This window comes from Oncorhynchus nerka, linkage group LG25 (genome assembly GCF_034236695.1).
Source record: "Oncorhynchus nerka isolate Pitt River linkage group LG25, Oner_Uvic_2.0, whole genome shotgun sequence".
Taxonomy (NCBI): domain Eukaryota; kingdom Metazoa; phylum Chordata; class Actinopteri; order Salmoniformes; family Salmonidae; genus Oncorhynchus; species Oncorhynchus nerka.
Window position 1 is genome coordinate 8,499,640 of NC_088420.1, and position 25,434 is coordinate 8,525,073.

At 40.8% G+C, this 25,434-nt stretch overlaps 1 protein-coding gene across 1 annotated transcript; it reads left to right on the forward strand.

The window, feature by feature from the left end:
• Positions 1-965: 965 nt before the first annotated feature.
• alpi.1 (alkaline phosphatase, intestinal, tandem duplicate 1) lies at positions 966-24,735 on the forward strand. The gene is made up of 11 exons (XM_029633408.2): positions 966-1,141; positions 1,941-2,066; positions 3,691-3,806; positions 4,520-4,694; positions 11,481-11,653; positions 12,807-12,941; positions 17,102-17,177; positions 17,763-17,897; positions 18,861-19,052; positions 19,242-19,358; positions 21,816-24,735. The coding sequence occupies exons 1-11, from the start codon at positions 1,045-1,047 to the stop codon at positions 22,085-22,087; spliced, it is 1,614 nt and encodes a 537-aa protein (XP_029489268.2). The 5' UTR covers positions 966-1,044; the 3' UTR covers positions 22,088-24,735.
• Positions 24,736-25,434: the final 699 nt, after the last annotated feature.

The window sequence follows — 25,434 nt, forward strand, 5'->3', positions numbered from 1 at the left end:
GATTCCTCTTTTTGATTAGGCTTGATTAGGCACACTGTACACGTGACTAACCACAATCTGCTACTCTGCGTGTGAGTCACTGGCGAAGTGGCAGAGGTTTCTCATGGCAACAGGGATAACAGGATGCAATCCCCTCTACAAGCCTTTTGGGTTTTTTGTTCACATCAACATTCGACATTCAACATCAAGACCCAAACCTTAGAGTCAGTCAGTGGTTGCAGGAGGAACAATGTTGGTTCCTGTCACCTCGTTTCACACACTAACTGTTGTCTTTGTGTGATTTTTTAAAAATGTATTAACACCACAGTCTCCACTACCTCACAGAAGAAACATGCAGCCCACTTTATATCCCATTTACTTCCCATCAAAACAGCCAACATTTCTGGATGATTTTTTTTTACCGTACGGTAGAAGGTCTTTTACATGAAAAGAACACATTTCACATTGTTTTGGAATGAATTTCCCCTTTAAAGCAAAGGAAATTTGAAATTTGAACCTTTTCCAACATGAAAAGCACAGCTCAGATCATGACTCAATAAATTATCCCCAAGAATAAGAATGGGGAATTGTACATTCTCACATTTTTAAGCAATGAAAATAGTCATTTGTGATTTGCACTACAGTACGTCAATGCCAACACACATTGGGCAGCCATTTTTCCTTTCTGTTAAATTAACTGCCATATAAAAATACACATTAGAGCATTTCCCACATCAAAGAAACAATTCCATTTTAAATAATACACATTTTTAGAGAGTGAGCTGGAGGGAAGAGAGAGAGAGGGGGGGGGGCAAGCCTTTTAAGAGAAAGGGGCTCCTCTGAGTGTGGAACGATACTGGAGGAGTTTGGTCTTGTGTGGTCCCTGCTTCCCCTTTCTCTCTCTCTCTCACTCTGACTAAGCCTATGAGCTGGCTAGGGCCCTTAGCTTACAGCACACCCTGAGCTTTTAAAAGGCTGGGCTGGAGGTCTGAGGAGGTACACTCTCCTCTCCTCCTGAGTGCTGTGTGGGTCGGTGGGACAGCTTTTCCATCCTCCAGGCCAGTGATGCAGGCATCACCACAACGCTGGGCCTTCAGGCTGCTCCCTCTCCTCCTGGCCTCTCGCCTGCTTGCCGTTACCGGGAGTATTGTCACAGCTGAAGGTGAGGATTCAGGACCCAGCAGTGGCTTTGTCCCTGCCGGTAATATTACCAGTGGTCTGGGTGGACGGGCGGATGGGGCTCACAGCTAACCTCAGCCGTGGTTAGTCTCACAGCTAACCTCAGCCGTGGTTTGTCTCACAGGTATTTTACCCTGATGACGACAGCTTGCCTGTTAAATTATTGCATCTGAGCTCCTAGTCTGTGAGGCTCTACTTTTCTTTTTACATTGTTAAAGTCATCTCACATGCTTAGGCTTGGTTCGTCTCACAGGTAACCTCAGCTGTGGTTCGTCTCACAGGTAACCTCAGCTGTGGTTCGTAAGTAATTGTGGTCAGGTGTGTGAGTGGAGAGAAAGAAAGTGTGTGTCTCTGTGTGTGTGTGTGTGTGTGTGTGTGTGTGTGTGTGTGTGTGTGTGTGTGTGTGTGTGTGTGTGTGTGTGTGTGTGTGTGTGTGTGTGTGTGTGTGTGTCTCTGTGTGTGTGTGTGTGTGTGTGTGTGTGTGTGTGTGTGTGTGTGTGTGTGTGTGTGTGTGTGTGTGTGTGTGTGTGTGTGTGTGTGTGTGTGTGTCAGATCCAGCTTATGTAAATTGTTATGACACAACATGATGGATGGACTGTTTGTCTTTCCGTCGTTTTTGTGTGCTGTCTTCCTCACACCATCAGGACCGCTGCCACTATTCTGAGACATCAAGGTGTTTCTTAACTGGTTTTGTCCTTTTTGATGCCTCCTCAGAACCCAAGTCCCCTAGGAAAAATGTTGTCTCAACTGTAACGTGCTTTTGTGTTTTTGTTTTCATATAGAGGAGCTGGAGAAAGAGAGGGACCCAGCCTATTGGAATGCTCAGGCCAAGGAGACACTCCAAGCCGCGCTGAGACTCCGCCCCCGAATGCACCGCGCCAAGAACATCATCCTCTTCCTGGGGGACGGTAAAGAGGCAGAACCATAGACATACGATAACCAGATGGTGTTTATGTAAAGCACGGCATTATCTGGCACTGCAGAGCACAGCCACTTTACTATCTAGCACAGGGATTTCTTTGTCAATTACAGGAGTTACACTGGAGGAATACCGTTGGATAAATCATTGGAATTGTAGTTATTGAGGCTCAGGCGTGCATCCAACGAACGTGGTTTAAAGAGAGTAGAGCGGCTTTGGGATGCATGCTTAGAGGGACACAAGGTCTCAGTGTTTTTGTCATTGGCTGACAGAATTTCTACTCTGCATGAAAGGTCTATTTTGTTATATTTATGGGGAAGTTCTTCTTCTCCTTCTTCTCCTTCTTCTCCTTCTTCTTCTTCTTGTCCTTCTTCTTCTTCTCCTTCTCCTTCTCCTTCTCCTTCTTCTCCTTCTTCTTCTTCTTCTTAGTGCATTCATCTTAATTAAAACAGCTAGGTGAGACATCCACATATCACAAGCACCTTACAGTCACAGCAAATACAATTTTCCTCAATAAAGTAGACATTAGCAAAGTCAGAACTTGTCTGAAATGAAGAGTAATGTAAGTGTCAGGGGGGGATCATTTCGCTACACTCGCATTAACATCTGCTAACCATGTGTATGTGACAAATAAAAATGTGATTTGATTTGATTTGTATTTAATTAAGATAATTTTTGAAGAGGTTTCAGATGTTTTCAGAAGATGGGCAGGGACTCTGTTGTACTAGCTTCAGGGGGAAGCTGGTTCCATCATGAAGGGGGACAGGACAGAGAAAAGCTTGGACTGGGCTGAGCGGAGCGGAAGGGCCAAGAGACCAGAGGTGGCAGAACGGAGTGCTCGGGCTGGGGTGTAGGGTTTGAGCATAGCCTGAAGTTAGGGAGGGGCAGTTCCTCGTGCTGTTCCGTAGGCAAGTACCATGGTCTTATAGTGCATGTGAGCTTCGACTGGAAGCCAGTGGAGTGTGCGGAGAAGCAGGGTGACATGGGAAGGTTGAACACCAGGCGGGCTGCAGAGTTCTGGATAAGTCGCAGGGGTTTGATGGCACACGCAGGGAGCCCAGCGAGTTGCAGTAGTCCGGATGGGAGATGACAAGTGACTGAACTAGGACCTGATCCGTTTCCTGTCTGACGTAGGGTCGTACTCTACGAACGTTGTAGAGCATGAACCTGCAGGAGTAGTTAAAAAAACATCACTGTTTTGATGTTTTCAGAGAACGACAGGGTGCTGTCCAAGGTCACGCCAAGGTTCTTAGTTAAGCCCTTTTGTAAGGAAAAACTCATTATGATTGGCTGGGACTGGCTCCCCAGTGGGTCGGTCTGGCTTCCAAGTGGGTGGGCCTATGCCCTCCCAGGCCAACATATGGCTTCACCCATTCCCAGTCATGTGATATCCATGAATTAGGGCCTCATTTATTTATTTACATCTTTATATGAACTGTAATTCAGATATTTTAAATGGTTGTATGTTGTGTCTATATTTGTGTTCAGTATAAATAGAATTGTATCAATATAAGAGGCTTCTCAATTGAAAACATGAGGAAAATAGTTGTGTTAGGCCTTAGAACATATTAATGAGGGTGGATGACATAATTGTCATCTCATTGGTCACTCAGGAATGGGTGTGTCCACTGTGTCTGCGGCTCGCATCCTGAGGGGCCAGATGGAAGGAAGGTCGGGAGAGGAGACAGTGCTCGCCATGGATGCCTTTCCGTACGTCGCGCTCTCTAAGGTCGGATGGAACCCTGCTCTATTCTCACCCTAAACGCCTCACTATGCATCCATTCAATTCACTCAGTCCTTGGTTTCATTTCAGGAAGATGTTCTGCATGCTCTGTTCTCTTGACGTGTTGTATCTTGTCGTTTTTCCACCCTACTACAGCTCAGCTCTTGGTGTTGTTGTAAGAAAATGTTACACAGCTTAATTAAGTTGAATTTGACATTTAAAATGAAAATGCAACCATAACCATTGTGGTGAAAGCAGGAAACACAGAATTTAGGTCTATGGTCAGATAGAAGTTAGCCAAACATAATTCCAGAATCGTTTCATTCTCCATTGAATTCTACACATTTGGATAAGAATTTCCGGTCTCTTCGATGTCCGTTCCAACTTCTCTCACATTCATCAGATAAGGTGCACTGAATGGCAACCAAAATAATGTAGTTTACAGGGACTCAATGACCCTTCCTTTATTTTTATTTTTTTATGTTTCCCTAAGATTCCAACCCAAGATAGACTGCAAAGTTGTACGTTATCTTATAAACTAGTGTTTAAGAGTCAAGAAGAGACTTCGGACTTTGGAATTTAGTAGCTATTGCAGCTTAGCTGTTACGCAAAGAGCTCCAAGCCTCTTGGCGAGGTTCCTAGGTGTTGGGGAAAGGTTGTTCCAGTACTTATGTATCGCTATCATTTGAGTGTGTATGTGTTTGTTTTGTGCCATACAGACATACAGTGTTGATAAGCAGGTAGCAGACAGCGCTAGCACAGCTACAGCGTACCACTGTGGAGTGAAGGCTAACGCTAAGACAGTGGGCCTTAGCGCCAATGCAGTGGCCCACGAGTGCAACACCACGTTTGGGAATGAAGTGTACTCCGTGCTACATCGCGCCAAAGCACAAGGTATGGTGTACCGCAACACACACACACACACTCATTTTATACAGACAAGCACAAACACACTCACACACAAATGCTCACTTACACAACCCATTCACAGCCACCCCATACACATTCCATTGCACAATTGACCCTTCGATAAGTCCCGCCCCAACATTTTGGAAAACCAATCGCAACGCTCCGGTGGATAGCAACTGTCGCTAACCTGTTTTGTGTTTGTAGCTATAGTATCGGAGTCGTTGGAGTCAACACTCTCAATTCTGACTCCAATTTGACAAGACTAGACCAAAATGAGATAAAAAATAGCTACAGCTGCAATGTCAGCATAGGCATGGCAAACCTGTTTAGACGATGTCTGGTATATCATCAAAAGTAATTAATCTCAGCACATTTTTGGACTCATTCAGCAGTTTTTTACCTGATTAAGTTGAATACTATTGAAAACACAAGTTGAAAATGATGCTGTCGCTGCTTCCTGTCCGTCCCTTTTGATAAATAGTACAGTTTTAAAGTTTCCAAATCACTAACCAATATGCAGAAACAGTTTGTGATATATTGAAACCTAAACAAAAAAAGTACTATCTACATATACACTCCCCTACATACATTTATTTACTTGGACAGTGAAGCAACATCTTTCACTTTGGCTCTATACTCCAGCATTTTGGATTTCAGATGTTTTAATATGAGGCGACAGTACAGAATGTCACCTTTTATTCGAGGGAATTTTCATACATATCTGTGCGACCTTTAGAATTGAATGCACTTGATGTATCTGGTATCTGTATCCCCATTTCAAGGTGTCATAAGTATGTGGACAAATTCACTTACAGTGTTTCAAAGTAGTAAAAAGTGTATTTGGTCAAAATTTTATTTGGTCACAAGTTTATTTGGTCCCATATTCTTGGCAATGAAAAAAACATCAAGCTTGTGATTTTACAAACTCGTTTGGATGCATTTGCTGTTTGTTTTGGTTGTGTTTCAGATTATTTTACGCCCAATAAGAATGAATGGTAAATAATGTACTGTGTCATTACGGAGTCACTTTTATTGTAAATAAGAATATAATGTGTTTCTGAACACTTCTACATTCATGTGGATGCTACCACGGTTACGGAAAATAATGAAGGAAATGTGAATAATGATGAGTGAAAAAGTTACTGATATGGTATGATATTTATACCTCGTAACTTTCAATTTAACCTTTTACTGCGGTGGGCTAAATGAAGTAGAAAGAAAGGGGATATCTAGTCAGTTGTACAACCGAATGCATTCAACTGAAATGTGTCTTCTGCATTTAACCCAACCCCTCTGAATCAGAGAGCGGTGGAAGGCTGCCTTAATCGACATTCACATCTTTGGCGCGTGGGGAACAGGGGGCTAATTGCCTTGCTCAGGAGTAGAACAACAGAGTTTTAACTTGTCAGCTTGGGGCTTTGATCCAGCATCCTTTTGATTACTGGCTCAACACGCCTAACCACAGGGCTACCTGCCACCAGAGTCACATGGAGTGTTTCTTGGTAGTCTTAAACAAATCTACTTTGAAACAAAAGTATACACCTCACACACATAGTTATGGACTTAAAAAAATAAGATACTTGTACCATGTCAGATATAGAGTTTGCATCCCAATATTACCTTTCATATATATCACAGAAGACTGAAATATAACAAAACTGTTTGACATAGAAACACACAATTTTCGCAGTAAAAAAATAATAATTTTATCTTTATTAATTATGAATTTCTAAAATATAATAGTAACATTTCACACATGAGGCTGAAGGGGCCGCTTTTGGTCATTGACTTCGGGAAAGGGTTATGAAGACAGTATACAGGTAACTGCCAAAAAAGGGAAGCACTTGAGTAAATGAGAGATACCAAGTACAATATACTGAAAGCAGGGGCTTCCACACATGGTCAAGTAAAAAAATGCTGGGCAGGACATTATTTTGTCTACCATGGCTATGCCACTATAGGATGACAATGTCCCCATCCACAGCGCACGAGAGGTACCTGAATGCTTTAATGAGCATGTAAACAATGTAAACCATATGCCATTGCTGTCTCAGTCACCAGATCTCAACCCGATTTAACACTGATGGGAGATTCTGGAACGGTGCCTGAGACAGCGTTTTCCACCACCGTTAAAAAAATACATTCTAATGATGGAATTGATTGTGGAAGAATGGTGTCGCATCCCTTCAATAGAGTTCCAGACACTCTATGAGTTCTTCAATAGAGTTCCAGACACTCTATGAGTTATTCAATAGAGTTCCAGACACTCTATGAGTTCTTCAATAGAGTTCCAGACACTCTATGAGTTTTTCAATAGAGTTCCAGACACTCGATGAGTTCTTCAATAGAGTTCCAGACACTCTATGGGTTCTTCAATAGAGTTCCAGACATTCTATGAGTTCTTCAATAGAGTTCCAGACACTGTATGAGTTCTTCAATAGAGTTCCAGACATTCTATGAGTTCTTCAATAGAGTTCCAGACACTCTATGAATTCTTCAATAGAGTTCCAGACACTCTATGAGTTCTTCAATAGAGTTCCAGACACTCTATGAGTTCTTCAATAGAGTTCCAGACACTCTATGAGTTCTTCAATAGAGTTCCAGACACTCTATGAGTTCTTCAATAGAGTTCCAGACACTCTATGAGTTATTCAATAGAGTTCCAGACACTCTATGAGTTCTTCAATAGAGTTCCAGACACTCTATGAGTTCTTCAATAGAGTTCCAGAATCTATGCCAAGGTGTATTGACGCTGTTCTGGCTTGTGGTTGCCCAAGACCCTATAAGGACACTTTATGTTGGTGTTTCCTTTATTTTGGCAGTTACCTGTATGTTAACCACAAATTATTGCCACAATTACAGTAACAGTCAAAAGTTTGGACACACCTACTCATTCAAGGGTTTTTCTTTATTTTTCACTATTTTCTACATTGTAGAATAATAGTGAAGACATCAAAACTATGAAATAACACATATGGAATCATGTAGTAACCAAAAAGGTGTTAAACAAATCTAAATATATTCTGTAAATGAGAATATTCAAAGTAGCCACTCCTTGCCTTGATGACAGCTTTGCACACTCTTGGCATTATCTCAACCAGCTTAATGAGGTCGCCACCAGGAATCCATTTCAATTGGCAGGTGTGCCTTGTTAAAAGTTCATTTGTGGAATTTTTCCCTCTTAATGCATTTGAGCCAATCAGCTGTGTTGTGACAAGGTAGGGGTGGCATATAGAAGATAGCCCTATTTGGTAAAAGATCAAGTCCATATTATGGCAAGAACAGCTCAAAAAAGCAAAGAGAATTGACAGTACATCATTACTTTAAGACATAAAGGTCAGTCAATATGGAAAATTTGTGCACTTCGCAAAAACCATCAAGCGCAATGATGAAACTGGCACTCATGAGGACCGCCACAGAAAAGGACGACCCAGAGTTACCTCTGCTGCAGAGGATAAGTTCACATCTCAACATCAACTGTTCAGAGGAGACTGTGTGAATCAGGCCTTCGTGGTCAAATTGCGGCAAAGAAACCACTACTAAAGGACACCAATAAGAAGAAGAGACTTGCTTGGTCCAAGAAACAAGAGCGATGAACATTAGACCAGTGGAACTCTGTCCTTTGGTTTGATGAGTCCAAATTTGTGATTTTTGTTTCCAACTACTTTTCACAAAAAAAAAAAAAAATATATATATATATATATATATATATATATATTGTGAGACACAGAGTAGGTGAATGGATGATCTCCGCATGTGTGGTTCCCACCGTAAAGCATGGAGGAGGAGGTGTGATGGTGTGCGGGTGCTTTGCTGTTTACACTGTCAGTGATTTATTTAGAATTCAAGGCACACTTAACCAGCATGGATACCACAGTGTTCTGCAGTGATACGTCATCCCATCTGCTTTGCCCTTAGTGGGACTATCATTTGTTTTTCAACATGACCCAAAACCCACTTTCAGGCTGTGTAAGGGCGATTTGACCAAGAAGGAGGGTGATGGAGTGATGCATCAGATGACCTGGCCTCCACAATCACCCGACCTAAACCCAATTGAGATGATTTGGGATGGGTTGGACTGCAGAGTGAAGGAAAAGAGGCAGTGGTTTAAAGTACTTAAGTAAAAATACTTCAAAGTACTACTTAACTAGGTTTTCGGGGTATCTGTACTTTACTATTTATATTTTTGACAACTTTTACTTCACTACATTCCTAATGAAAATAATGTACTTTTTACTCCATACATTTTCCATGACACCTAAAAGTTATCATTACATTTTGAATGTTTGGAGGGAAATATATATTTTTAACATTTAAAAATAGATGGGCCGTCTGGTTTGCTTAATATAAGGAATTGGAAATGATTTATACTTTGACTTTTGTACACAACTGTTTTTAGCAATTACATTTACTTTTGATACTTAAGTATATTTAAAACTAAATACTTTTATACTTTTACACAAGTAATATTTTACTGGGTGACTTACTTGTGTCATTTTCTATTAAGGTATCTTTACTTTTTCTTAAGTTTGACAATTGAGTACTTTTTCTACCACTGAAATGCAGCCAACAAAGCATATGTGGGAACTCCTTCAAGACTGTTAGAAAAGCATTCCAGGTGAAGCTGGTTGAGAGAATGTCAAGAGTGTGCAAAGCTGGCATCAAGACAAAGGGTGGCTACTTTAAAGAATCTAAAATATATTTTAAATTGTTTAACACTTTCTTGGATACTACATGATCCCATAAGTGTTATTTCATAGTGTTGATGTCTTTCGTAGTGTTGATGTTCTACAATGTAGAAAATTGTAAAAACAAAGAAAAACCCTTGAATGAGTATGTGTGTCCAAACTTTGACTGGTACTTTATATATACTGTGTGTCTCACTAGCTTAATTACCATTTAAAGAGTTAAAAAATGCTATTTTGCTAAATTTAACTGGGCGCTCTAGAAAGAGCTCCCATAGTGACTGTGCAGCAGCCCATTCATTCCACTTCTCTAGTTAGTGTGTGCCTGCACCCTAATGATCTGGGTAATTGATTAGCAATACACATGGAGCCTTCTTACAATCTCTACTTACCAAAATATTCAAGGATAATCAGTAACCTACGTCTAGCTACCTAGACAGGGCTTTTGGAGTCAACTCCGACTCTCGGTTGTCCAGAAAATGATGCGAAGTTGCATTGTTTGTTAGCTGGTTAGCTCTCAGTCTTGGTCTTGTCTTCGTCTCAGTGTCTCATTGACCACCATTGCTAACGCTAGCTAGTCAGTTAATATAACTTGTTTTCTCCAAATGCATGTTAGCTAGCTAAATTAGCCAACGTTATATTCTAAATACAACTCTCATCTACTGTTGACAGCAGGATATGATTTTTGATTACTAATTAGTTCCAAAATTGGTTAGTAGCTTTGACTGCATGCTGACAATGCATTCAGAGCCATTTAAGACCCATAGCCAGACTACAAACTTCATTTTACCAGGTTTATTTGAGCAATTTTGCCATCAAGCAGTTTTAATGACAGTTCAACAAAAGCGAGTCTCCAGATTAGCAAGGGGTAGTTTGTTGTTTGATTTCATTGTCAAAAACACCGTTTGAGTTCATCGACAGGGGTTTTCTCCAGTAGGTCCAAAGGGTCATTGAAACGGTTGATTGAGGTAGCAGCAGTAACAAAAGGGGGCAGGGCTTACAAATGGTCAAGGTTCACTATCATTATATATATATATTGTATCCACACCCTCACACACTCCACCATAGATAGATAGATGAGGATGATAGGATTGCAAGGTTATCTAAAGTGCAATGTTCTCAACTCATTATCTACTGTGTCTGGGAGTAAAACGATCATCTGATATTAAGTGACCCTTAAAGGCCCAGTGCAGTCAAAATTATATATTTTCCTGTGTTTTATATTATATTTTACAACAGCAGATGAAACTAACACTGTAAAACTGTGAACAAATTCCTCATAGTTGCTGTTTGAAAATAAAATGGACACAGGACCTTCTAATCAGCAGGTTAGCTTGGGTGGGAGTTTCGGCTTTCCATGGTGACATCACCATGTGGTAAATTGGTTAATAGACCAATAACAAAAAGAGTTCCAAACCTCTCTGCCAATAACAGCTAGTTTTCCCTTTTCCCGTCCCCACTCAGACCACTCCCAGGCAGTTGTAGCACATTTCTTGCTTGAGAAATAGTTTTTGCTAAAAAAGCATTTTTTGCCCATTTTAATGGAAATCTATTACTGTAAGGTACTTAATTGTTACACAGAAAAGTATTTGATATTGATATAAAATGGCTGCATTGGGCCTTTAAGACCCATAACCCTTATACTTCTTAATCATTGATTCTTATATTTACGGCCGGGATTCATTCCAAAACAGATTAAGAACCTGCACACAATAAAATACTTTTAAACGCAATTTCCCAGGCATCTGTGGACATTGAGTTGATAGTAACCATGCTGTAGATGTAGACTCAAGAATAAATCAGTTTGTGAGCGGCAGGTAGCCTAGTGGTTGGCTAGTAACCAAAGGTTGCTAGTTCCAAACACTGAGCCGACTATGTGAAAATTCTGTTGCTCCTGTTAGTCACTAAGAATAAGAGCGTCTATTTAAAATGTTTGTATGCCTCAATATAATTTCATAGATGAGTACCATTGTAGAATCAGAAGTTTTTGTGTCAGTGAATAATGTGTGCATGTCTAGGGTGTGGAAGTGTGCCCTAATATAAACAATGTACACCTCTATGTTTGTCAATGGGATATGTGTTCCAGGGAAGTCAGTGGGCATCGTGACCACCACTCGTGTACAGCATGCCTCTCCTGCTGCCGCCTATGCCCACTCAGTGAGCCGCAGCTGGTACAGCGATGCTGACATTCCCTCTAGTGCCCGCCGACAGGGCTGTGTTGATATTGCCACACAGCTGGTGACCAACGTTGACATTGATGTAAGTCTCCATGAAGGCCTTTTATTGGTATCACAGTCTATATATACTATCATCTCATGTAATTGCTTTTCACTGCAGTATTTCCCAAACCTGGTCCTAACCCACTGGGCACAGATGTCAGTTCAACGTTCAACGTCTATTTTTGATTTTTTTTTGATTGAAATTGACAAAATAATTGACCCATGTCATTGTATTTAGGTTAAACGTTGAGTGAAAAAAAATAAAACACAATTCCCTTACGTAGATTTTTTTTTTAAATACAAAAATGTTTCCACGCTGATTCAATGTCATCACATTGTTTTTTTTGGGGTTGTAATGATGTAGAAGCATCATTAATCCCAACCAATGGTTTGCCCAGTGGGAAGAGTTTTTGGGCCCTAGCACTCAAAACAAGGACAGATTTTACTTTTGAGCCCTAGCACTCAAACAAGGACAGATTTTAGTTTTGGGCCCTAGCACTCAAACAAGGACAGATTTTAGTTTTGGGCCCTAGCACTCAAACAAGGACAGATTTTAGTTTTGGGCCCTAGCACTCAAACAAGGACAGATTTTAGTTTTGGGCCCTAGCACTCAAACAAGGACAGATTTTAGTTTTGGGCCCTAGCACTCAAACAAGGACATATTTTAGTTTTGGGCCCTAGCACTCAAACAAGGACAGATTTTAGTTTTGGGCCCTAGCACTCAAACAAGGACAGATTTTAGTTTTGGGCCCTAGCACTCAAACAAGGACAGATTATAGTTTTGGGCCCTAGCACTCAACAAGGACAGATTTTAGTTTTGGGCCCTAGCACTCACAAGGACAGAGAGAGTATTTTTTTGAAACTGCACTGTCGGTTACAGGCTACAAGTAAGCATTTCACTGTAAGGTGAAACACCTGTTGTATTCGGCGCATGTGCCTAATACAATTTGATTTGATTTGGGAGAGGGTGGAGGAGAGAAAATAAAGAAAACACAATCTGGGGAAATCAGTTCCCCCTGTGGTAACAGTAATCAACATCAAGTATTTAACCTGATTTAGGTGTGTTAGTTCAAGGGAAAACAAGCTGAAATATGCACACCTTTAGGTCCCCAGGACCAGGATTGGGAGATACTGTACTACTTACTGTGTGTGGAATGTACACAGTAATATGAAGTATCTTTCTGGTGCATCAGGTTATCCTGGGTGGGGGGCGGATGTATATGACACCAAAGGGAACTCCAGACCCTGAGTACCCCACTTCCTCGTCCCGGAAAGGGGATCGGAAAGATAAGAGGAACCTCATTGACGTCTGGATGAAGGCCCAGCAGGTACACATTGATAATGTCTGTTGTTGGTCACATTGAGGGGATATTGTATGAGCTTTTACACCTAAGGATGTGTTAGTGTTCTGGAAGCTGTTGTCTGCTAGAACCCCACAGAACTGTGTTAGTGTTCTAGAACCTGTTGTCTGTTAGAACCCCACAGAACTGTGTTAGTGTTCTGGAACCTGTTGTCTATTAGAACCCCACAGAACTGTGTTAGTGTTCTGGAACCTGTTGTCTGTTAGAACCCCACAGAACTGTGTTAGTGTTCTGGAACCTGTTGTCTGTTAGAACCCCACAGAAATGTGTTAGTGTTCTGGAAGCTGAACCCCACAGAACTTCAGCCAGTTCCCTTATGAAAGTGGCAAAATAACATTCATGTTCATTCGGGCACACAACGTAAAACTAATTGCAACAGATTTTTTTTTGCAATGGAAAACTTAAATGAGCATTACTAATTGTATTGGTCGCGTACACGTATTTTGCAGATGTTATTGCAAGTGCAGTGAAATGCTTGTGTTTAAAAAAAAAATCTCCAACAGTGCAGTAATACCTAACAATGCTAAATAATACCGCAAATCCCAAAAATGTAAATAAAGATATCAATAAATATCAGAACGAGCAATTTCAGAGTCAGGAATATCAATATATAGTGCATTCTGAAAGTATTCACACCCTTGACTTTTTCCACGTTTTGCTGTATTACAGCCTGTATTTAAAATTGGTTAAATTGAGATTTTTGTGACACTGGCCTACCTACAATACCCCATAAGGCCAAAGCGGAAGTATGTTTTCAGAATTTTCTTACAATTAATTAAAAATGAAAAGCTGAAATGTCTTGAGTCAGTCAGTATTCAACCCCTTTGTTATGGTAAGCCTAAATACGTTCAGGAGAAAAACATGTGTTTAAGCCTTTGTGGATGGTGGAGTTATTAATTACAATTTAGATGGTGTATCAATCACTACAAAGATACAGGCATACTTCCTAACTCAGTTGCCAGAGAGGAAGGAAACCACTCAGGGATTTCACCATGGTGACTTTAAAACAGAGTTTATTGGCTGCGACAGGATAAAACTGAGGATGGATCAACAACATTGTAGTTACTCCACAATACTAACCTTATTGACAGAGTGAAAAGAAGGAATATTACAAAACACAGCAGCCTGCTTGCAACAAGGCAATAAAGTACTACTGCAAAAAAGGTGGCAAAGAAATTAACTTGATGTCCTGAATACAAAGCTTTATGTTGGGGCAAATTCAACCACAACTCATCACAGAGTACCACTCTTCATATTGTCAAGCATGGTGGTGGCTGCATCATGTTATGGGTATGCTTGTCATCGACAAATGGAGGGAGTTTTTTAGGATAAAAAGAAAATGAATAGAGCTGAGCACAGGAAAAATCATAGAGGAAAACTTGGTTCAGTCTGCTTTCCAACAAACAAATTCACCTTTCATCAGGACAATAACGTAAAACACAAGGCCAAATATACGCTGGAGTTCCTTACCATGACGAAATTGAAAGTTCTGAGAGGCCCAGTTACAGTTTTGACTTAGATCTGCTTGAAAATCTATGGCAAGACTTGAAAATGGCTGTCTAGCAATGATCAACAACTGACTTGACAGATCATGCAAATATTGTTCAATCCAGATGTGCAAAGCTCTTACAGACTTACCCTGAAAGACTCAGCTGTATTCACTGCCAAAGGTGATTCTTAGATGTATTGACTCAGTGGTGGTGAATACTGATGTAAATGAGATATTTATGTATGTTTCACTTTGTAATTATGGGATATATATATATATATATGGGTGAGAAAAATTGTATTTAATCAATTTTGAATTCAGCCTGTAACACAACAAAATATGGAGTAAGTCAAGGGGTATGGCTATTGTCTGAAGGCATGGTGTGTATAGAGAGTATGAACAGTATATGAATAGAAAAGGTGTGTACAGAAGTAGTTAAATAGGATGAGCCATGACTAGAATACAGTATCATACATATGGAATGGGTAAAACAATACGCAAACATTATTAGTGACCCGTGTTCCATTATTAAAGTGACCAGTGTTCCATTATTAAAAGGGACCAGTGTTCCATTATTAAAGTGACCAGTGTTCCATTATTAAAAGGGACCAGTGTTCCATTGTTAAAGGGACCAGTGTTCCATTGTTAAAGGGACCAGTGTTCCATTATTAAAAGGGACCAGTGTTCCATTATTAAAAGGGACAGTGTTCCATTATTAAAGTGACCAGTGTTCCATTATTAAAAGGGAGCAGTGTTCCGTTATTAAAGTGACCAGTGTTCCATTATTAAAAGTGACCAGTGTTCCATTATTATAGTGACCAGTGTTCCATTATTAAAAGGGACCAGTGTTCCATTATTAAAGTGACCAGTGTTCCATTATTAAAAGGGACCAGTGTTCCGTTATTAAAGTGACTAGTGTTCCATTATTAAAGTGACCAATGTTCCATTATTAAAAGGGACCATTGTTCTATTATTAAAGTGACCAGTGTTCCATTATTAAAAGGGACCAGTGTTCCATTATTAAAGTGACCAGAGTTCCATTATTAAAAGGGACCATTGTTCTATTATTAAAGTGACCAGTGTTCCATTATTAAAAGGGACCAGTGTTCCGTTATTAAAGTGACTAGTGTTCCATTATTAAAGTGAACAGTGTTCCATTATTAAAAGGGACCAGTGTTCCATTATTAAAGTGACTAGTGTTCCATTATTAAAGTGACCAGTGTTCCATTATTAAAAGGGACCAGTGTTCCATTATTAAAGTGACCAGTGTTCCATTATTAAAAGGGACCAGTGTTCCGTTATTAAAAGGGACCAGTGTTCCGTTATTAAAGTGACCAGTATTCAATTATTAAAAGGGACCAGTGTTCCATTATTAAAGTGACTAGTGTTCCATTATTAAAAGGGACCAGTGTTCCGTTATTAAAGTGACTAGTGTTCCATTATTAAAGTGAACAGTGTTCCATTATTAAAAGGGACCAGTGTTCCGTTATTAAAGTGACTAGTGTTCCATTATTAAAGTGAACAGTGTTCCATTATTAAAAGGGACCAGTGGTCCATTATTAAAGTGAACAGTGTTCCATTATTAAAAGGGACCAGTGTTCCATTATTAAAGTGACCAGTGTTCCATTATTAAAAGGGACCAGTGTTCCGTTATTAAAGTGACTAGTGTTCCATTATTAAAGTGAACAGTGTTCCATTATTAAAAGGGACCAGTGTTCCATTATTAAAGTGACCAATGTTCCATTATTAAAAGGGACCATTGTTCTATTATTAAAGTGACCAGTGTTCCATTATTAAAAGGGACCAGTGTTCCGTTATTAAAGTGACCAGAGTTCCATTATTAAAAGGGACCATTGTTCTATTATTAAAGTGACCAGTGTTCCATTATTAAAAGGGACCAGTGTTCCATTATTAAAGTGACTAGTGTTCCATTATTAAAGTGACCAGTGTTCCATTATTAAAAGGGACCAGTGTTCCGTTATTAAAGTGACCAGAGTTCCATTATTAAAAGGGACCATTGTTCTATTATTAAAGTGACCAGTGTTCCATTATTAAAAGGGACCAGTGTTCCATTATTAAAGTGACTAGTGTTCCATTATTAAAGTGACCAGTGTTCCATTATTAAAAGGGACCAGTGTTCCATTATTAAAGTGACCAGTGTTCCATTATTAAAAGGGACCAGTGTTCCGTTATTAAAGTGACCAGAGTTCCATTATTAAAAGGGACCAGTGTTCCATTATTAAAGTGACCAGTGTTCCATTATTAAAGTGACCAGTGTTCCATTATTAAAAGGGACCAGTGTTCCATTATTAAAGTGACCAGTGTTCCGTTATTAAAGTGACCAGAGTTCCATGTCTATGTACATAGGGCAGCAGTTTCTAAGGTGCAGGATTGAGTACCAGGTGGTAGCCGGCTAGTAACATTCATTAAGTCCAGGTTGATATCCTGTTCCAGTCTGTTTTTCTTCCATTTGTTACCCGCTGAAAATGAGCCAGGCGTAATTTACAGCTTAGGGCTGTATTTATTTACTACTTAATTGCCAGTAAAATTGTTAGGTGTAATTAATGTTGCGGTACCGCATGACGTCAATGTAAAACTATGAATCAAACTGTGTCCTCTGTGATTGTCTGTGTTTCAGCACAAGAGTTCCCAGTATGTTTGGCACAGGAAGCAGTTTGACGAGATTAATGTAAAGACTACTGACCGTCTCCTGGGTAGGTTGTTTAAAAAAAAAAACTACATTCTGTATAAATGGGCACACAGACACACACACACACAACCACACACACACACAGAGGCGGCTGGTGGGAGGAGCTATAGGAGGATGTAACGTCTGGAATGGAATGAATGGAACGGAGTCAAACGTGGTTTCCATGGTTTCCATATGTTTGATACGTTTTATACCGTTATGCATTTTTTCTCTCCATTCCAGCCATTACAAACGTCTTCCTATAGCTCCTCCCACCAGCCTCCTCTACGTCGCACACATATGCGCACACCCTACACACAGCCACACGTACTATCATACACACTCACAAACATTCCCTTAGCCGCTAGTGTATATGTTATCAGGTGTTGGTGTTATATACTGTATACCATGCCATTCTATAGCCTAAGTAATGAATGATAAGACTGTTACTGAAGTTTTGTCTGAGAATTGATGATTTCCTAATATGGATGATATACACGGGGGGGGGGGTGCTTGAGTTTGTTACCAAAAGGTGAACTGCGTTCCCAACATTGTGTTCTCTCTTTTATTACTTTCTGCCTCCCTCTCTCTTTCCTTCTTGTGGCGGCAGGTCTCTTTGAGCCAAAGGACATGCGGTTTGAGGTTTTCCGGAATGCCTCACGTGACCCGTCCATCGTCGAGATGACAGAGAAAGCCATTCAGATCCTCAGCAAGAACCCCAAAGGCTACTTCCTCTTTGTAGAAGATGAGTACCTTTATTTAAAACCCAAAGGCTACTTCCTCTTTGTAAAAGATTCTTTGTAGAAGATGGGTACCTTTATTTAAAACCCAAAGGCTACTTCCTCTTTGTAGAAGATTCTTTGTAGAAGATGAGTACCTTTATTTAAAACCCAAAGGCTACTTCCTCTTTGTAAAAGATGAGTACCTTTATTTAAAACCCAAAGGCTACTTCCTCTTTGTAGAAGATGAGTACCTTTATTTAAAACCCAAAGGCTACTTCCTCTTTGTAGAAGATGAGTACCTTTATTTAAAACCCAAAGGCTACTTCCTCTTTGTAAAATATTATTTGTAAAAGATGAGTACCTTTATTTAAACACATACTGTAGCATGGGCTACTATTACATATACAACAAGAACTGCAAAGATATTTTTTTTTTACCCAGGCTGCATCCTGTTTTGCATTTATGATATTGTAATTTTTGACAGCAATTACTGACAGCAGGTATTGACAGCTGAGGTTGTATTGACAGCTGTGGTTGTATTGACAGCTGTGGTTGTAATGACAGCTGTGGTTGTGCGTTTGTAACAGCAGCTGTAGTTGTATTGACAGCTGTGGTTGTATTGACAGCTGTGGTTGCATTGTCAGCTGTGATTGTAATGGTAGCTGTGGTTGTATTAACAGCTGTGGTTGTAGTGGCAGCAGAATTGTTTTTTGTTAGTTAACAAAGTGAAATTCTACTTGATTTTGAAACAATATTGTTCAAGAGGGTTCAAGTCCTAAACTGAGATAGGCTACTTAAATGTTCACATCATTTTCACATTTAATGATTCATGCAGATGTGTTTGTTGTGAGGATCTCAAGTTAGGATTCAATGCTAAAGGAGTAGAAATATGTCCATTTTTAGGACACACTCAGTCTTAAAGGTCCTCCCCTTCTTGAGTCGATCATCAACTCGGTCTGAGTTGTGTTGTGTTGTTCTTGTTTTACGAGGGAGAATTGACCATGGGCACCATGATGGCGTTGCCAAGCTGGCGCTGACTGAGGCTGTGATGTTTGACCGGGCGGTGCAACGAGCCTCCCGGCTCACCAGAGAATCAGACACCCTCACTGTCGTAACCGCAGACCACTCCCACGTCTTCACCTTCGGAGGAAACACCCCCCGCGGAAACCCCATTTTTGGTACGACCCAAAACAGTCGTAGTCCCATGTGTGTTACAGATATACATGCTACTATTATAGGAGATCCTCAAGGATCGCAAGGATGTCCTACAATGTACACTGTCCTGTAAGGGTGCAATGTCATATATTTTTGTGTCCAGCACATAATGTAATGTTCACCGTCATGTCATGTCAACCATTTTGTGTCAGGTTTGGCACACAAGAAGGCAGATGATAGGATGCCATTCACTAGCATCCTGTATGCCAACGGTCCTGGTTATGTACATGTGAATGGAACGAGAGGAAACATCACATTGGTGGATTACTGTAAGTGTACTACAACTATTAATGTAATACGCATGTGAATTGTGTGTGTGTGTGTGTGTGTGTGTGTGTGTGTGTGTGTGTGTGTGTGTGTGTGTGTGTGTGTGTGTGTGTGTGTGTGTGTGTGTGTGTGTGTGTGTGTGTGTGTGTGTGTGTGTGTGTGTGTGTGTGTGTGTGTGTGTGTGTGTTTGTTTGTTTACATGCATGTACATTCAGTTGAAGTCAGAAGTTTACATACATCTTAGCCAAATACATTTAAAATCAGTTTTTCACAATTCCTGACATTTAATCCAAGTAAACATTACCTGTTTTAGGTCAGTTAGGATCACCACTTCATTTTAAGAATGTGAAATGTCAGAATAATAGTAGAGATAATGATTTATTTCCGTTTTTATTTATTTCATCACATTCCCAGTGGGTCAGACGTTTACATACACTCAATTAGTATTTGGTAGCATTGCCTTTAAATTGCTTAACTTGGGTCAAACGTTCCAGGTAGGCTTCCACAAGCTTCAATAAATTGGGTGAATTTTGGCCCATTCCTCCTGACAGAGCTGGTGTAACTGAGTCAGGTTTGTAGGCCTCCTTGCTCGCACACACTTCTTCAGTTCTGCCCACCAATTTTCTATAGGATTGAGGTCAGGGCTTTGTGATGGCCACTCCAATACCTTGACTTTGTTGTCCTTAAGCCATGTTGCCACAACTTTGGAAGAGTCATTGTCCATTTGGAAGACCTATTTGCAACCAAGCTTTAACTTCCTGACTGATGTCTTGAGATTTTGCTTCAATATATCCACATAATTTTTCCTGCCTCATGATGCCTTCCATTTTGTGAAGTGCAACAGTCACTCCTACAGCAAAGCACCCACACAACATCATGCAGCCACCCCCAGTGCTTCACGGTTGGGATGGTGTTCTTCGGCTTCCAAACATAACGATGGTCATTATGGCCAAACAGTTCTATTTTTGTTTCATCAGACCAGAGGACATTTCTCCAAAAAGTATGATCTTTTCCCCATGTGCAGTTGCAAACCGTAGTCTGGCTTTTTAGTGGCGGTTTTGGAACAGTGGCTTCTTCCTTGCTGAGCGGCCTTTCAGGTTATGTCGATATAGGACTCGTTTTACTCTATACTTTTATATATACTTTTGTACCTGTTTCCTCCAGCATCTTCACAAGGTCCTTTGCTGTTGTTCTGGGATTGATTTGCACCAAAGTACGTTCATCTCTAGGAGTCGTCTTCTTCCTGAGCAGTATGACAGCTGCGTGGTCCCATGGTGTTTATACTATTATTTGTACAGATGGAAATTGCTCCCAAGGATGAACCTGACTTGGGCTAACAGACAAACACACATGCAACCGACATTCTATCCCTGCCAGGGAACCAACATTCTATCCCTGCCAGGGGACCAACATTCTATCCCTGCCAGGGGTCCAACATTCTATCCCTGCCAGGGGACCAACATTCTATCCCTGCCAGGGGACCAACATTCCATCCCTGCCACGCCACCAACATTTTATCCCTGCCAGGGGACCAATATTCTATCCCTGTCAGGGGACCAACATTCCATCTCTGCCAGGGGACCAACATTCTATCCCTGCCAGGGGACCAACATTCTCTCCCTGCCAGGGGCCCAACATTCTCTCCCTGCCAGGGGACCAACATTCTATCCCTGCCAGGGACCCAACATTCTATCTCTGCCACTCGACCAACATTCTATCCCTGCCACACGACCAACATTCTATCTCTGCCATGCAATCAACATTCCATCTCTGCCATGCAACCAACATTTTATCTATGCCAAATGACCAACATTAATTCTCTGCCATGAAATTCACAGAGAATGCTGTGAAGGAACGAGACATCAACTTTTCTGATCCAGGCAAAATCATGCAACAATATTATTATCATGGATATATCCAATTAAATGTCAATAGAAAAGCTACGAAGAAAGAGGAAAATTGAGTGTTTTCTGCCCTTCCAGCTGTAGAGTGTGTAGCTTTATTTGGCTACATGAGAAGATGTTAGCCAGCCTGCATAGCAACCATTTTTTGTTAGGCATAGCAAACAATGATTTTGCATTGATGAAAGTATTTTTTTTTTGTCCTAGAATAATTAAATAGGTTGAAAAAAAAGTGATTGGACAGTCAGCAGTCTAGGCGTGGTTATTGTCCCCGTTTCACACGGGCTATTTTGGCACTGTGTTTCTGGGGCTAACTTTAAAAAGTCGGTGCTAACCCTGCTCCGGAGCAGGGCCAGCTAGCCCTGGGCTAACGTTGGTGCTAGCCCACTTACAATGTTCAAGTGTGAACACTCGCTTAGCCCCGGGCTAAAATCTCCCTTAGCTCAGGCTCTCAGGAGGCTCTTAGCCCAGGGCTAAGGTGCAGTGTGAACGCGCCTTGTATGTATTTATAAACATGTAGACAAATTGGGCTTTAACCACTACCTCTCTGGTTCTCAGACGATGAAGAGTACATGCAGCAGGCTGCAGTCCCTCTGGACTCTGAGACCCACGGCGGGGAGGACGTGGCCATCTACGCCAAAGGCCCCATGGCCCACCTCTTTCACGGGGTCAAAGAGCAGAACTATATCGCCCACGCCATGGCCTACGCAGCCTGCATCCCACCCTACACGGACTGCCCACCACATCCGCCCGCCTCAACTGGACACACACACACCCTCTCTGGGCTGCTTCTCTGTCTGGCTAGCCTCCTCTGGATCCTGTTCAGATGACGACACACAATCCGACCATCATGGGTACAGTGTCCATATTAGGACAGTTACCGGTCCATAAAAGTTGTGCCGGAGATGGTGGAAACGGGATAGTTCTAGGTTGTCTATTTTGGAGAAGTGTCTAGATTGCTACGTCATATTGCACTGCAGCAATTTCTAACCATCCTCATAAGGTTCTAAATGGAACATGTAAGGTGCTATAAAGATAATTTTCTTAAGGTTCTATGAAGAACCGTTAAGAAAGATTCTACATAGCACCAAAACAGGGTTCTGCTATGCTTATACAACCCTGTTTGGGACTATAAAGAACCATTAAGAAAGATTCTACATAGCACCAAAACAGGGTTCCGCTATGCTTATACAACCCTGTTTGGGACTATAAAGAACCGTTAAGAAAGATTCTACATAGCACCAAAACAGGGTTCCGCTATGCTTATACAACCCTGTTTGGGACTATAAAGAACCCTTTTTTATGGTTCTTTATAGAACCTTTATGGAGAATGGTTCTATAACTAACCTTTCACAATCCGAAAGGTTCTTTGTAGATCCTTTTGAAGAAACATAAAGGGTATTTTAATCTGGCCAGCCATATTATATTGTTAAAATTCCATCTGTGTAATTTTTGTGTAACTTGACAAGTAGAATCAAGTGAGCTACCTCTGGAACAACCGGGAGTAGTCAACCGTTCACAATTGACACAAGGTCATACGCGAGTCTTTCACAAGACACCGTCACTGGCCACAGTCATATATAATATGTAACGGAATAACATGACACATTAGATCAACTGGAATTACACTCTTACTCACGGTTGCACAAAAACAGCTATGACTAAAACCACGGTCCAAAATATTCACCAGCCACTAAAAGAGCTATGACTAAAACCACGGTCCAAAATATTCACCAGCCACTAAAAGAGCTATGACTAAAACCACGGTCCAAAATATTCACCAGCCACTAAAAGAGCTATGACTAAAACCACGGTCCAAAATATTCACCAGCCACTAAAAGAGCTATGACTAAAACCACGGTCCAAAATATTCACACAAGCCACTAAAAGAGCAAAGAATCCTGTAAAGAACCATTGAAGAGCTCAAAGGGTTATTGGAGTCATTACGGTTCCACTTATAACCATCACAAATCCCAAAGAACCCCTTGAGGAACCCTCATGTTTTAGTGTGTACACTATTAATGTGGTTTGTAGTGAAACTGGAAAACAGGAAACCTGGAATGTCACCCAGATGTATTTCCTAGTAGAAGTAGGCCTTACTATAAGCTCCAAAGAGATGGGGTCTGTATATTTGATTTGCAATCACTATAGCTGGACGAAGACAATAAGATGACTGGTAACTAAAGAAGATGTAGTGGCTTAAGTAGTATGGTCACGTATCTAAATTGTTACTATGGCAATTTAAAATGGAGCTGACCATAGCTCAAATAAACCTAAATACTAAATATAGAGATGTTTTTATGTTAAATACACATGTTTAGTATTAAATACATGTCTTTGCTTCGATGTATTTCCTAAAGTGTTTCCATTCCCCTTTAAGCAGTATGGTCAGGTATCCCAGACACAGGTCAAGCCTGGGCGTCCCGCTAGAGGGACAACTTCCGGTGAAACTGAAGGGCGCGCAATTCAAATAAATAATCATACAAATGATGGATATTTAACATTGAGGTACATACAAGTGTCTTCTATCGGTTGAAAGCTTCAATTCTCGTTAATGTAACTGCACTGTCTGATTTACATTTGGGCTTTACAGTGAAAACATGCCATGTGATTGGTTGAGGACGGGGTCCCACATCAAAATATTTGTCCACCGGCACAGGTTTCATACATTCACAAATAGCGATGAAATATTCACTTACTTTTTGAAAATCTTCCTCTGATTTGTCATCCAAAGGGTCCCAGCAGGTACGTCACTAGAGATTCATGGATAGGGGGGCTAAGCCTCTTTTAGGGGGGTCTGGGCACACTCCCCTAGGATTTGTTTTTAAGCCCCCAAAATCATCATGTATTTTTAGAGTAACAACGGGTGTAAAATCAATCAAATAAATGTTATTTTTGGTTGGGTAAAAGTATACCTGTCTCATAGTTTGTGTTAGACACTGATCTAATATGACTTACTTAAATTCTAACCAAATAAAGAAATTAAAGTCCACTCTGTCCCCATCCATCCAACACCAACAAAAGGCACAAACATTGCTAGCCAGAATACTAGCCAAAATACTTTCTGGGTGTTATTTTGAGAGAGAGAGAGAAATGTGAAGACTTGCAGGTCATATTATACCATTAGAAGAAAATCCAGGACTGCATTTATGGACCTCAGCTGGCATGCCCAGCCAGTGTTTGAGAGCTGTACAAGTTCAGCTGATGCTATTCCAAGTTTGGACTGAGCTTCTTTGACCTTGTGGTGGTTAACTAGGGATGTACTGAAAAACGAATACACGTTCTCCAAGAAACTGAAAAACTCAGCAGCCTCTGAAATAGCCCTGCAAGTATGACACAACACCAAATGAATCTCATGAGCTTTTACACCTGCATTGTTTGCTGTTTGGGGTTTTAGGCTGGGTTTCTGTACAGCACTTTGAGATATCAGCTGATGTACGAAGGGCTATATAAATAAATTTGATTTGATTTGATTTGATTTGATGAGCATAGCAATGTACATGAATTGCCTCCGGATGCAGCACTCTCAAATGTGCTTGTACACCTCCTTTGGACCCACTCATGACAGCTGCACCATCATAGGTCTGTGCAACGCACTTTACGCCTGCTACCCCTCTCATTTGGAGTTGCTGTTGCAACTCATCTGCTATCGATTTGGCATCAAATGACTTGATTTCTGCTAGTGCTAGTAAACGCTCCTTAACTGTCCCCTCTGTCACATACCTAACACACAGAGCCAACTGTTCAGACTGCCCATCCCTGACCTCATCCACCATAATGGTATACATTCCAGACATTGACATCTCAGAGACCATGGTGTCCATAATCTCTTGAGCACAGCATTAGATCAGGTCATTCTGAGATTCTGAAGAGACATACATCGCATTTGATGGAGTATTGTACCTTTACAGGAAAGGGTTAAACTCCTTCAAAAGTTCCATACATTCAAGAAAGTTCCCTCTATTTGTTCTTTCACTAGAGACATCATTGGCACGGAAAGAGAGTCCCGGTCTTCCTAACATTGAGGTGACCGCAACAATTCTCCTCAGATACTCCCTTCTCTCTGCAATATCACTAGCATGGGCACATGTTCAAATCTGAGCAATGTTCCCACGAGTGCTAGTTGCCTGGTAGCTTTGCCATGCCACAACACTGTCTCTGTGTGTTTGTGCCATTT